Source organism: Mauremys reevesii, linkage group 4 (assembly GCF_016161935.1).
Source record: "Mauremys reevesii isolate NIE-2019 linkage group 4, ASM1616193v1, whole genome shotgun sequence".
Classification (NCBI taxonomy): domain Eukaryota; kingdom Metazoa; phylum Chordata; order Testudines; family Geoemydidae; genus Mauremys; species Mauremys reevesii.
In genome coordinates this window covers 6,379,099-6,392,238 of record NC_052626.1, presented here as the reverse complement: position 1 = coordinate 6,392,238, position 13,140 = coordinate 6,379,099, and the positions used below count along the sequence as shown (strand labels likewise).

Below are 13,140 nucleotides of genomic sequence, written 5' to 3'. Positions count from 1 at the left end.
CATTAGAAAAAATGAATTTTGTCATAGCAAGAAAGATTTAAACTGTTTTTTTTCAGAATCAAGGACTTTCATGGTATTACAAATGTGAATTTTATTTTGGCAGAACTAAAAAAAGTATATTTCTACATTAAACTGAGCAATGATTTGTCCCTTTTCATATAATCAAATACATAGCAAATAAGAGAATGCTCTTGCAGATATGCACCAAATCTCAAGCAAGCCTAATAAAATAGTACAAGCTTGTGAAATGCTGAATGATTTTACTTTAATGTCACTGAATTTAAACAATCAGAATGTTATTTAAAACAGTACAGGGCTGCTGGACTGAACTGACTAGTGTTCAGTCAAGCTTATGCCATTCCACCTTACTCTTCTCAGTACTTTGAGTATCATGGATTTGCTCATTTCAAAACGTATTTTACATGGAGTTTGAGATTCTGAAAGTGAAAAGCCCTCTAATGTAATAGATAAGAGATGCATTTTAATGTTTAGCCTTGTCAGTAAGCACAGCATAATGGCCCCTTTCTGTATCTGGGCTTAAATTTTGTTTTCCAGCTGATCTCAGCCATAAAGCCTGTCCCATTAAAAAAATTTAACAGGGAAACATGAAAGATTACTAGTTTGGGACACCTTTTACAAGAATGTTTATTCATCTTAAAGCAGAAACCCTTTTATTCACTTTTGTCCATAAGACAGTATGGAATAATTCAAGAGAGAGGCTATTTGAGTTTGATTTTCACTGCAGTCTGCGATAACTTTTACAGAGTTCATGGTCTCTAATATCTCCCCACCCTCCGTTTTTCACGTGAGGAGAGAGAGGTGCCATGGAGTACCTTTTACTGACACTCATTGTTTCAGGAAACAGGTACTGTTGGTTGCTGCTTAAGAGTGAGTCGATTTTGGCACTCTGGGTGGATGGTCTGCAGGATTTCTTGTGGTGCATGCCACAGTCCCCTGTATGAAAAACCCTGGGGATTTCGGGTACTAGCACTTTCCAGAATTTGGGAAGACAAGAGATAGTCAAATGCTGCAGCGTCCAGTCCCAGTTGTAGTCGTCGTATGTGCAGAAGGCATCTGTGCACTCGATCAGTTGCTGGTACGTGTCTCTGCTGAAGGCCATGCCCATATTGTGCTCGGTGGACTTCCACGTCTTCATCTCCACCTTGTCGGCTTTGCCGGAGAAGCCCCCCCGCACCACGTTGTAGCTGCCAAGGGAGAGGACCTGGCACTCCGGGCACTCCTGCTGCTTCAGCGCCCAAAGCTGCTTGAGGACGTGGTAGAAGTCAGGGGCCAGGTAGTGATCCTCCTCCAGGAAGAGCACCAGCCCCGTGTGCTCCCGCAGCGCCCGGAGCCGCTCCCACACGAAGTGCAGCTTCCACCACCAGTGGTGCTTGGTCTGGGAGAACTTGGCCTCGCGGTAGTGGCCGAAGGAGTCCGGGTACTCGGCGTTGATGCAGCCCAGGCGCAGCGCCGCCGCCTTGTCGATGTCGCGCGGGCAGTCGCGGGGGTCGTGGCCGGGGAACTCGCGTGGGTAGAGCTGGGTGCTGAAGGGGAAGAAGATCTGCAGCACCTGGCAGAACTCCACCTGCGCCGCCAGCCGGTTCAGCTCCTCCGACCACAGGTCGTGGCTCAGCACCAGCAGCGCGTTCTCCACGCCCGGGGCCCGGCGCAGCGACTCCAGCAGCAGCCGCAGGTGCTCGGCCCGCTCGTGCACCTGCACCACCAGCACCAGCTCGCCGGGCGGGCGGCGCGGGAAGCGCGCCAGGTTGCGCACGGGCTGGTCGAAGTTCCGCCGGTAGAAGAGCGAGCGGTAGCCCAGCGTCCGGTTGGCCGGCTCGGCCTCGGGGGGCGGCGGCGGCGCCGAGGCGTTGGCGGCCCGGCGGCTGGCGGCGGAGGCGGCGAGCTCGGCCGCCCGGCTGGCGGCGCGGGGCGCGGGCGGCTCGCCGGGGTCCCGCGCGGGCTCGGGCTTGCGCTGGCGGCCCCAGAGCGCCAGGCCGCAGGCGGCCCCAGCAGCGCCAGCAGCAGCAGCACCTTGCGCTTGTAGATGCGGAGCCGCATGGTCCCGGGGCGCGGGGCGGAAGCGGGGCCTGCCGCGGGGCTGGGCTCGGCGGGCTCGGCTCGGCGGGGCCGGGCCCGCCCCTAGCTCATCGCGCTCCCCGCTGGCCCCAGGCGGCGGCGGCCGCAGCGAGCCCGGAAGGGGGAGGAGACGCCCGGCCGGGGCCGCCCCTCCGGCATCAGCGCCGCGGCGCGCGCATGGCCCCGGCGGCTCCTCGCAGCCCGGCGCTGAGGGAGGCTGACACCAACTGTCACGGCGGCGGCGGCGCGCGCGCGACGCCCCCAACCCCGGACACGTCCCCGGACGCCATAGGACGCGCGCCGCACGCGGGCCCGGGCCATTGGTCAAACGCGCTGTCACTCACCCCTTGCACCCCGCCCCTTCCGCCCCCCGAGGGCTGGCGTGTTGGGAGCGGCTCGGCTGGCCAAGCCCCGCGGGGATAGGGCGGCCGGGCACCCCGCTCCGGGCCGGGGCCTGCGGAACCCAGCCGCGGGCGGGCGGGCGCGAGGGCCCAGGCCTGTCCTGGGGCAGAGGGAGCCGGTGCCCAGCCGGGCCGCCGCCTCGTGCCCCGTGACTGGGGCTGAAGCGCAGCGCGAGCGCCGGGCGGGGCCAGCCGCGAAGGAAACGAGTCGGCGGAGCCGCTGTGACACAAGCCGGGTCTGGCCTAGGGGAGCCGGCGGCAGCTTATCGGGGTTCGTAACCAGGGTTCACTAACCCCGCGTCTGCTACCCTGCGAGCCCCGCGGGCCTGCAGCCCCCCGGCCGCTGTTACCACAAACACCTGCACAGACTAGCCGTGGGGTGGGTGGGGACTTTACCTCTGCTACACCCGCCCCCCAAGGGCTTTGCACTGTCCTCTGCCTGCGTTCAAATTATGGCCCTTTGCCACGGGTGTCAGCTGCAGGCTAGGGCCAGGCTCGAGGCATTCCCTTCCCTGGGGGAGCAGACAGAGTATCAGAGAGAGGAGGAGAAATTACACCAACTTCTAGTCTTATTATAAAACCCGGGAGGTGGGCAAGCGCAAGCCCATCCACTTCTAAAGGCCCTTCCCCCAGCCTAGCGGGAGGGACCCTTGGACCCAGGGACCAAATGAATACAGGGGACAACAAATGAGAAAAACAGGGGCTGAGGTGAAGGTCATAGGTTCAAAACGAGGGTACTGGATGGGGACACCAAGCAGAGTAGCCCAGAAAGCGCCCACTGCTCCTCAAAGGTGTCGAGGGAGCCAGTGGACACTGCCCCATGGAACTCTGCCCGGCTGCGTGAAACTAGGCAGGAATGGAAATAGGCCCCACAGTCACAGAGCATCCTCGTCCAGCATCCTCCTGTGTAAATGGAAAAGTTTTAAGTTTTAAAATCTACATCCTGAGTTGGTTTGCCTTGAACACTGCTGTGCCTCATGTGAAGGTGGAATATACTTAGTGGTCCAAAGTTGGGGTAATTTGAGCAAGGGATTCCCAAGACATAGCCTTCCTAAAAAAAAAAAATTCACATGCTTAGGGCTCAGAATAGGTGTACACTTCCCAAACTGACAGGTCACGCGGCATTTAGCTGTGTTAGCACACAGCTTCCAGTGCCCTTTGGAGAACCAGTATAGAAAAATGTATCATGAGTAAAGATTCTAAGTCTGGGTCAGCACAAGCTAAACTGATGCACCTGCCTGAAAGGGTGAAGTACATGTGTGCAGCAAAACAAGGGCTCTGCTGAAACCAGAGGGTTTCAGACAGGCTGTGTCACAATAAGTGGATGGCTCTAGGTGACATACTGTAGTCAGTATTTTTTATTATTTTTAGTAATTGAACTTGAGTGACATCCATGCACTCAGTTCAAGGCATACTCTGTGTTATGTGAGTTCCTTGTTCTCTGCCTGCACACAGCAGGGGCTCCTTGTGGAAGTCTTGCCCCAAAACCAAAATTTCTCATTTAAGAGCAGTACTTTTAAAAGTGCTCTAAAATCCACCTACAGACTCCGATTTTTACTATACACGTAGTGCCAAGGAAACTAACACTAAACAAAGGAAAGACTATTAAGCAGCTAGGGTAATGTAATGACTACTCCTAGGGTTCACCTTTTCCTGAACAGAACTGAGCCTGATCTAAAGAAAGAAAGAAAGACAGCCCGCCCCCCCTAACATAAGATGCTCATAAGATTTTCAGATTCTTATAATTGTTTGGTGCAGAGCTAGAGAAAATGTGTGGGGGGAATCAGAGCAGGGAGGGAGGGTTGGAGCAGTGCAGGGTGGGCGCTTTGTCAACCTTCACCGCTTATGGGTGTTCTCTGGCACAGCTAGTGAGGGGCCAGCACAACCCTGGACAACAACCCTTATTAGGGTAAGGGGTCATCCAAACACTCCATCTGAAAACCCAGTTTGATGACTAGTGCTTTGACAAAGATCTGGGTTTTCACAAAGTAGTTTCTCTGTGGTCTCTCACTACATAAGGGATCGTCCTCAAAGGGATCTTTGTTCATTGGGAGCTCAGAAGCACTGACAGAGCAGAAACATGAGGAAGTGGGAGCTGAGCATGTCCTCCAGTGACATATTTTGGGGCAGAGGAAAATAGAGCCATCTGTTGCCCTTCCCTACAAATAATCCCCACAATTCTTCCACGGGGCTCTACTAAGCCAACAGAGGAGGGCTCAGGATCTCCCCTTCCTTCCGTTATTCCCCTCCTTTATGCTGCCTCCAGCAGAGGGGAAGGAACATCAGTGTCCTCCCACCCCCACACAGTTTCTGGGGGAAAGGGGAGGTCAGAACAGGAGAGAAAATAAGTGGGTCAGAGCTGTGCAGCAAGGGAGGGGGGAGTCAGCTCTGCTTCCTCAAACCTCTCTGTGCAAATCTGTCCCCACAGTGCTGAGAGCTGGAGAGGTGGGAATTAACATATTCAGGACATAGTACAGGCTGAGGTGGGGTGAGGAGCTAAGAACAGGCATGCTTGTCGCAGGGTCCAGGCATACCAAGCAGAGACCCCAGCGAGCAGTGAAATCGGGATGTTTGACATACGGCCTGGAGAATGCAGTTGGGAGCTGGGAACCGACCTGTGCAATACACACAGGCCTGGTCGTCCACACCTAAAACTTAGGCCAACCTCGCTACAATGCACACCCCTGAAAGAGAGAGTGTCTCTATGGAACTGCAGCTGTGCTTCTCTACTGTAGATGCTCCTTCCTACATCAATGGAAGGGGTTTTTATTGCTGGAGTTAATCCACCTCTCTGGCAGGCAGTGATTAGGTTGACAGGAGAATTCTATCAACCTAGCTACATCTACAGTGAGGAGGTAGGTTGACTTAACGATGGCACTTAGGGAGTGACATTTCTCACAGCCCTGAATGACATAGCTAGGTCAGTCTAGTTATTAGAGGTAGGTCAGGCCATAGTTAAGCTGACCTAGGTCTCAGTATAGATACCACTAAGGTGATGGAAGAGTTCTTCTGTCAACCTAGCTACTGCCTCTTGAGGGTGTGGATTTACTACAGCAACACAAAAATCTTTTCCAGCACAGTACAAAGTGCCTATGCTACAGTAGCGTAACTGCAATTGTGCTGCTATAGTGTAGACTTAGCCACAGTGTTGAGAGCAGGGTGAGGAGCTGAGAACAGGCATACTCCATGCACATAATAGGCCCACAATTGCTGTAAATGCAGGAGTTGGGGCAGGGGGGAATGAGAACACCCAGTGAGATGGTTGGAACAGTTCAGCTGGAGCTGAATGCTGCTCAGACCTATTGTTTCAGGCTGCATTCATTTCCATGGGGCTTCTCCAGCTGACAAGAGCACACTGAGATGACTGGACCATGTCACACCTCTCTGAGTCTCCTATACTGCTAAGAGTCAGCTGAAGATGGGAAAAGAAAGGGGGCGAGGGGGGAAAATGGAAGTGCTGCTGGAGGGGTCTATATCCTGCAGGGGATAGTGGGGTGATGAGAGGGGGTGAGAAAGAGAACCAGTTTTCTCCTAGGTGTTTAAAGCTACTGCAGTGGTTCCCAAACTGGGGTTCGTGAAATGTTACAGGGGGTTCTCAGGAAAAAATTCCCTAATGGTGGACAGAGCTGTCCCTAGGAACTCCGGGCACCATGGGGCCAGCAGCCCAGAGCCCCTGGACTTCCAAGAGCTAAGCAGATCAAAGCAAGCACATCACACTGAGGAGTAGGGTGACCAGATGTCCCGATTTTATAGGGACAGTCCCGATTTTGGGGGCTTTTTCTTACATAGGCACCTATTACCCCTCCACCCCCTGTCCTGATTTTTTTATACTTGCTGTCTGGTCACCCTACTGAGGAGATTTAAACTTCAGGACTCCTTATAAGAAATGGAAAGGGAGGTGGATATTTTTTGCTGTTTTTAAAATTAAATAGGCAGCTAGTATTGTTTTTAAAATGATTATGAAGAACAAGTTTAAGCTTTGTTGTAACATGTGTTGTTTGCCTGGACTGCTCAAGACCTGAATGCTTGTGTAGGAGGAACTCTTCGAGTTGGCTTCTTAAGTACTTTCATGCTGGTTTCACTTGATACTCCTTGATGAAACATAGGAGCCTTGTCTTATAACAGGCTTAATTAAAGTGATACAAGCTATGAAAGTGAGATCTTGGAAGAGTGTTGCCATTTTCATAATGTAATAAAAATACTGTAATGATAAATAATAATTAATAGTGTATAATAAGCATGTCATAAAAATAAATTTTATATTTCCAAGATCACTGTTTTTATAATTTATACTCAGGTAAAGGAGAAAATCCCTGGCAATATTCATTTTTAGGAGGGGGGCTCGTGAGACTTGACAGTTTAGTGAAAGGGGTTCACAGGTTGTTAAAGTTTGGAAACCACTGAGCTAGTGTAACCTACATGGAATAAAGCTTTCAAAATACTATGAAATAACCATGTCTGTGTTTTCCCTCCTTACTCTGTTCACACCTTCACACCCCAAAAATTCCACAGCATCCTTTGACTATAAACAAAGTTCATAGGAAGGGGAAGAGCCACTTAGGAACCATGTAGCATCTTTTCCCTAGCATCAGGTCAGCTGCCAACCCCTGTGATAACCATACCTCCCTAACTAAAAACTCTCTCTACTACTAATTGCCTAGTGTTTTAAACAGAAGAGCTATAAAACAAAAAACAAAAAACCAACCCAGTTAATGCAGAGTGTTAAGCTTGCCTGGTGGTGTCTCACCCACAACACAGTCACAATTCTGCCCTCGTTGAGTGGTACCCCATCATGCCCATAACACACACACTACTACTCTACCCTTGCAGATAGCTCTTTGCTGCAGCTAATCACCACATCCTCTCTGCTGCAGAACTTCCCCCATCTTCAAGGCATATCCTCTGGTTCCTTTGTACTGCAGTATGAGGAGACACTTTGATTCTTTCCTGCTGAATTATGGGAGAACCTGAATGTCCTTCTGCACATGGGGGATTGTGGGAAGGCACTGGAGGACTACTGGCACCTACGTAGTTTAACCTGCATCGTCACTGCAAAGTGTAGGGGTTACTAGCCCAAGTGAAAGCAAAACCAGGCCAACTAGCCCCAGTTGAAAGCATCACTTAACCTGGAGAAGAGGTTTCTGTAGGTGGATGGGAAGGGTCTTAGGGGCAACACCCAGGTAAGATCCTGTACAAACAGTAAAGATGTACCCAGAGATGCCGCAGAACACTCTGGAAATAGAGCACACAAACACTGTATGACGCAATTGAACACTTCTTTGCTAAGGCAAAACTTGGCTATAAGGGTCAGATAGCAGTCAGGAGCTACACTTGCTAAATGTTATCACCCTTCCACCCTTACCCCTATGGTTCCTTCTAAGACATTAATTTCACTTACCCCTCCTGAGACCTGGAGATCAGTCGTATCTACCTCTAGCATATGGACAATCCCCATGGTCACTGCACACCAGCATGGATGCACCCTACAGAACTCAGGACTGAAGTGAGGCATACTTCATCCCTCCAGGTAAATGTGCACCTCTCCTAATATATCACAGTGACAACTCTTCCAACCTGCTTCAACTAATCCCTCCACCATTCAATACATCACCCCAATAGTGAGTACACCTGGAGTGCATGTAGGTAAAGGTGGCATTCAAATCTGGAATACAGCACAAGGATACCTCACAGTCCTTCATGTCTACTTACTGTGGCATTGCTACTTGCTGAACCATTCCCAGTGGTTATTGCCAGCTCTGGGGGCTCCAGGGACACAGAGTTAAGGTTGCGTTGCAGAGGCGGTGTGTATGCTAGCTCTGTATTTCCTGGTTTTCAGAAGTTTGAGTTCAGCAGAGCCTGACATTCTGGAAGGACGAGATGCCACAAGGCCACCTCAACTCTGCATTAACAGTGTTTTTGTTAGCAAATATATGCGGAGCTCAGTACCAGTGAGCAGTACTGAACGCCCCCGTCTGCCCGTTACCAGCTTGTACCGCTGTGTTATAGAGGAGATTTTATTCAACGGAAAGATATTTTACTTCTTTTTTAAACAAAGGGCAGGGCAAGGCAGCAATTCAAACCCTCCCTGCTGAGAGCTGTACCTATATAAGTACTTTCCTCACTGTTCTTCTCTCTGCTGCTATTGGTCTTGTTTGTGATGCCCATTCCCTCTTCAACCCACCTTCATTCCCCTCACCCTTCTCCTAACACAATATCCAGCTTTTAGTAATCCCCTTGCCCACTCCGGTCCTCCTTCCCTCTCCCAAGAGGCTCCTCCCACCACAACACTTTCCTGAGGTTTCCCACACTCCCTCCATTCCAATTGCCACTGAATCTTCTGATTCTAACCTTCCATGCCTGGTAGGAGATCACCTCAAGCATTCTAAGAACATAAGAACGGCCACACTGGGTCAGATCAAAGGTCCATCTAGCCCAGTGTCCTGTCTTCCAACAGTGGCCAATGAACAAAACAGGTAATCATCAAGTGATCTCACTGCTCTTTAAATAGCAGTGGAGAGGACAAATCACAGCACTCACGTGTTCTGTTACATAAGCCATATAACTAAGGCCCTACCAAATTCACGGTCCATTTTGGGCAATGTCATGGTCATAGGAATTAAAAAATCATAAATTTCATGATTTCAGATATTTAAATCTTAAATTTCACAGTATTGTAATTGTAGGGGTCCTGACCCAAAAAGGAGTTGGGGGGGGAGGTCGCAAGGTTATTATAGGGGGGGTTGCGGTACTGCTACCTTTACTTCTGCAGTGCTGCTGGCGGCAGCGCTGCCTTCAGAGCTGGGCAGCTGGAGAGCGGCGGCTGCTGGCCGGGAGCCTCGCTCTGAAGGGAGACCCACTGCCAGCAGCAGCGCAGAAGTAAGGATGGCATGGTATGGTATTGCCACCCTTATTTCTGTGCTGTTGCCTGCAGAGCTGGGCACTCAGCAGCCACCCCTCTCCGGCCGCCCAGCTCTGAAGGCAGCAGTGCCAGAGGTAAGGGTGGCATGGTGTGGTATTGCCACCCTTACTTCTGCGCTGCTGCTGGCAGGGTGCTGCCTTCAGAGCTGGGCGCCCGGGCGACAGCCACCGCTCTCCAGCTGCCCAGCTCTGAAGGCAGTGCAGAAGCAAGGGTGGCAATACTGCGATCCCCCATAAAATAACCTTGTGACCCCCCTGCAACTTCCTTTTGCGTCAGGACCCCCAATTTTAGAAATGTTGGTCTCCCCTGCGAAATCTGTAAAGTATAGGATAAACGCACAACAAAGATCAGATTTCACAGTCCATGACACGTTTTTCATGGCCATGAATTTGATAGGGCCTTACATATAACACAATATTGTAATTTGTAATATGTCCTTATTAGCCGTAAATAAACATAGCAGCTACCTGAGAGCTCCTCAGTTAGTGAGATGTACATGCTCTGAGACAGTGTACAGCCGAGTACTACACTTGGAAATCACACTGTTAAATGTATCTGCAATTATCAAAATGGTAAAAGGCACTCTGACTGAAAGCAAGGGTGATAGAAAATCCGAGAAGGAATTTACAAGGATGGGCCTGAAATATTTCTCAGGCCTAGTCTACACAAGTTGACTTGAGTTGACCTAGTTGTGCACGTCTGCACCAAAGTTTGTCTCCTGCTGACACAAGTACCTTATTACAGCGACTCAGAGCCACTGTTGATCTACTTAGGTCAATGCAGTGAGAGCACAAACACTACATTACTGAGTCAACCCTAACAGTCCTTCAGCAGCTGTCCCACAACGCCAGTCTCCACAACAGTGGCTGCTTCAGTCACAGCCTTGAATTTCACTGGGTCACAGACACCAGAAACCCTCACGCCTCCTTACTTTTGAAAAATCACGTTTTATCAATGCCTTTTCCTGAATGCCCACCTTCGCCAGCACACCTACCAGCTCACCTTTGTTGCGTGCATCTGACCATACTGCCTCCCCCACCCACACAGTTACAAGACACGCTCCTGCTGGGAGCAGGCAAGATGTCTTCTCCCCCCAGCCCAAGAGGATCCAAGAGGCTGTGCAAGCCCAGCTACAGAACAACCATAGAAACACAGACATCTACGTAGAGATTGCACAGGGGATGCTGAAATGGGAGTACAACACAGAGGAGCAGCAGTGCCATATGCAAGCCAAGGAACTTTGCCAGGGATACCAGGTGAGAGAGGGCAGCAAGAAATCTGGTGCCGCTCTGCAAACCTGCCATTTTTACAACAAACTGCATGCCATACTCGGCAGTGACCCCACCAGGAGCCCGCAGAGGACGGTGAACACTTCACAGGAGCCAGCTGCAGAGTCCCCTGCTGTGAATAGTAAGGAAGAGGGGGAAGAAGCACCAGGGAACTCAAATCATGCCACGAGCCAGCTACTTGAAACTCCGTCAAGTCATGCCAGTCCCACCAGCTGCATAGATGATACCACTAGTGAAGGGAAAGGGAACTCAGGCAAGCATGTGCATGCTTTCATTCATATTTCTTTTGGCTGCCCAAAACTTCACCACATTTCCTCTGTTAACAATTTTCCCCACTTACAACGGACACCCAGCCTGTCTGCATGCAGACAGAACAAAGCCATTGACTTTGGATTGCTTACTTTACTGGTATTATGTTAGAAATTAAACAATAGGGAATAAATTCAAAGAAATTAGTAGGAAAATCGGATCACACAATGCTGGAGCATTCTAGCACCACATTGTGGTTACAGAAGGGAATTTTTGTTTTAGTGCAAGCTATGCTTCAGAGGTTTATAAACCTAATAGCTGTGTGTTAATTTCAAATTGAAGACTTTAGCTGCAGACAAACCTAATCCAGATGTTTGTCAGGGTTTTATTTCACCATCTTTACTAGCATTATCTATCATTACTACTGTTGAACAAAACCACTGCTCTCGTGTTTCTGGAAGCTGGAGGAAGGTTTTTATTGTAGGTCTCCATCTTTCCATGCTGGAAGTGCTGCATTTCATCATCTCTCCCTCAGATGAACAGTTTCCCTGGTTTTCTTTATATTTCTCTGGTCCTGAAGTGAATCTCTATCCTTGCCATTTAGAACAAACATACACAGCCCTCATCAATTCTGTGGCAGATTACTGCTGCCTAGTCACTGCCTCTGTGCAATGTGGTATTTACAGTTGTACAGGTACAGTTGTTTGTAGTTATTGTATCAGAGGGTACTTTAACAACATTGTTTATATCCATATTTGTAAATGTTTAGTGGCTAAATGAAGACAAACCATTCATCAGGCTACATATTAGCGATCTTAAATTCAAATTGGAGACTATTTCTGGGAATTTTTATGGGGTGCAGGGACGATAAACACATTAAAGATAGTGAGTCACTTGGATATTACAATAATGGATACCATGAGTATGATAGCGCTAAGCTAATTTTATGAAGTAAATCCACTTAAAAGGTAGCCCATAGCCTAGTTTTCAATGGCACTTAACTATGTAAAATTGCAGTGCTAGTCAAGTTCGTTTATTTTTTAAGGTGGAAAGCTAAATGATGGGTACTAATTACATTTCAAAGAAGTCTCATGTTAGAGCAGGGGTCAGCAACTTTTCAGAAGTGGTGTGCCGAGTCTTCATTTATTCACTCTAATTTAAGGTTTCGCGTGCCGGTAATACATTTTAACGGTTTTAGAAGGTCTCTTTCTATAAGTATATAATATATAACTAAACTATTGTTGTATGTAAAGTAAATAAGACTTTTAAAATGTTTAAGAAGCTTCATTTAAAATTAAATTAAAATGCAGAGTCCCCCAGACTGATGGCCAGTACCCGAGCAGTGTGAGTGCCACTGAAAATCAGCTTGCGTCCCGCCTTCCGCACGCGTGCCATAGGTTGCCTACCCCGTGTTAAAGTATCCTTCACTTTAAAATGATTTGACCAATTGCCTTCACATCTGCAAAAGAGATTCTAGTCTATTCAGAGTAAATCCCAACATACTTTCCCCGTACAAAATTATAGGGATTTATAACGGAATTCTGGTCACAACATTAACTAAGGAGCTGATGCAGAGTGTTTCCATGTTCAAGATAAATTTTAATATTTGTAACTCCAAAACAAGCTTGACCAATTTTCTTCATAGTATTAAAAAGTTAAAAAGTTTTCTTTAGCTTTAAAAATACACCTGGAAATTTGCAAATCAAAAGTTAAAAAGGACTGGGGCTAAAAGTATTGGAGTTACGTAATTCTAAGAGAGAAGTTGGTCTCTCCATAACATACCAAAATAAGTCAACTCGCCCATTCTGTTCAGGTTGGATCAGGTATTTCATGGAATATTCCAATACTTTAATTTGTATGTTCCCTTTGATTACATAAGTGTTCATAGGAAGTTCTCCCAGAATCACATTAAATAAAAATGCAAGTGACTTCTATGAAAACACATCAGTTTTTCCCCTATTCATGTCTTCCCTTTGGGAAGTGCATGTGTTTCATGGTCACTAAGTGAACTAGTCAAATGACATGGACTCGAGTGCCAGCAATGTGCGGCTGACACACAGCTCTACCTATTCTTCACTATACGACCATATCACTCCCACCAACATAGCCCAGTGCTTGGATGAGATCAGTTCATGGATAAAGAACAGCTGGCTGAAGCTAAACCCAAGCAAGGCAGAGGTGGTGCTGGTGGCAAGAGGAATGGACT

At 48.7% G+C, this 13,140-nt stretch overlaps 1 protein-coding gene across 1 annotated transcript; it reads right to left on the bottom strand.

Annotated features, from left to right (window-relative positions):
* Window positions 1–627: 627 nt before the first annotated feature.
* Window positions 628–2,304, bottom strand: MGAT2 (alpha-1,6-mannosyl-glycoprotein 2-beta-N-acetylglucosaminyltransferase). The gene is given in 2 exon segments (XM_039534994.1): window positions 628–2,005; window positions 2,008–2,304. Coding segments are annotated over 2 exon segments (1,320 nt in total). The 5' UTR covers window positions 2,059–2,304; the 3' UTR covers window positions 628–736.
* Window positions 2,305–13,140: the final 10,836 nt, after the last annotated feature.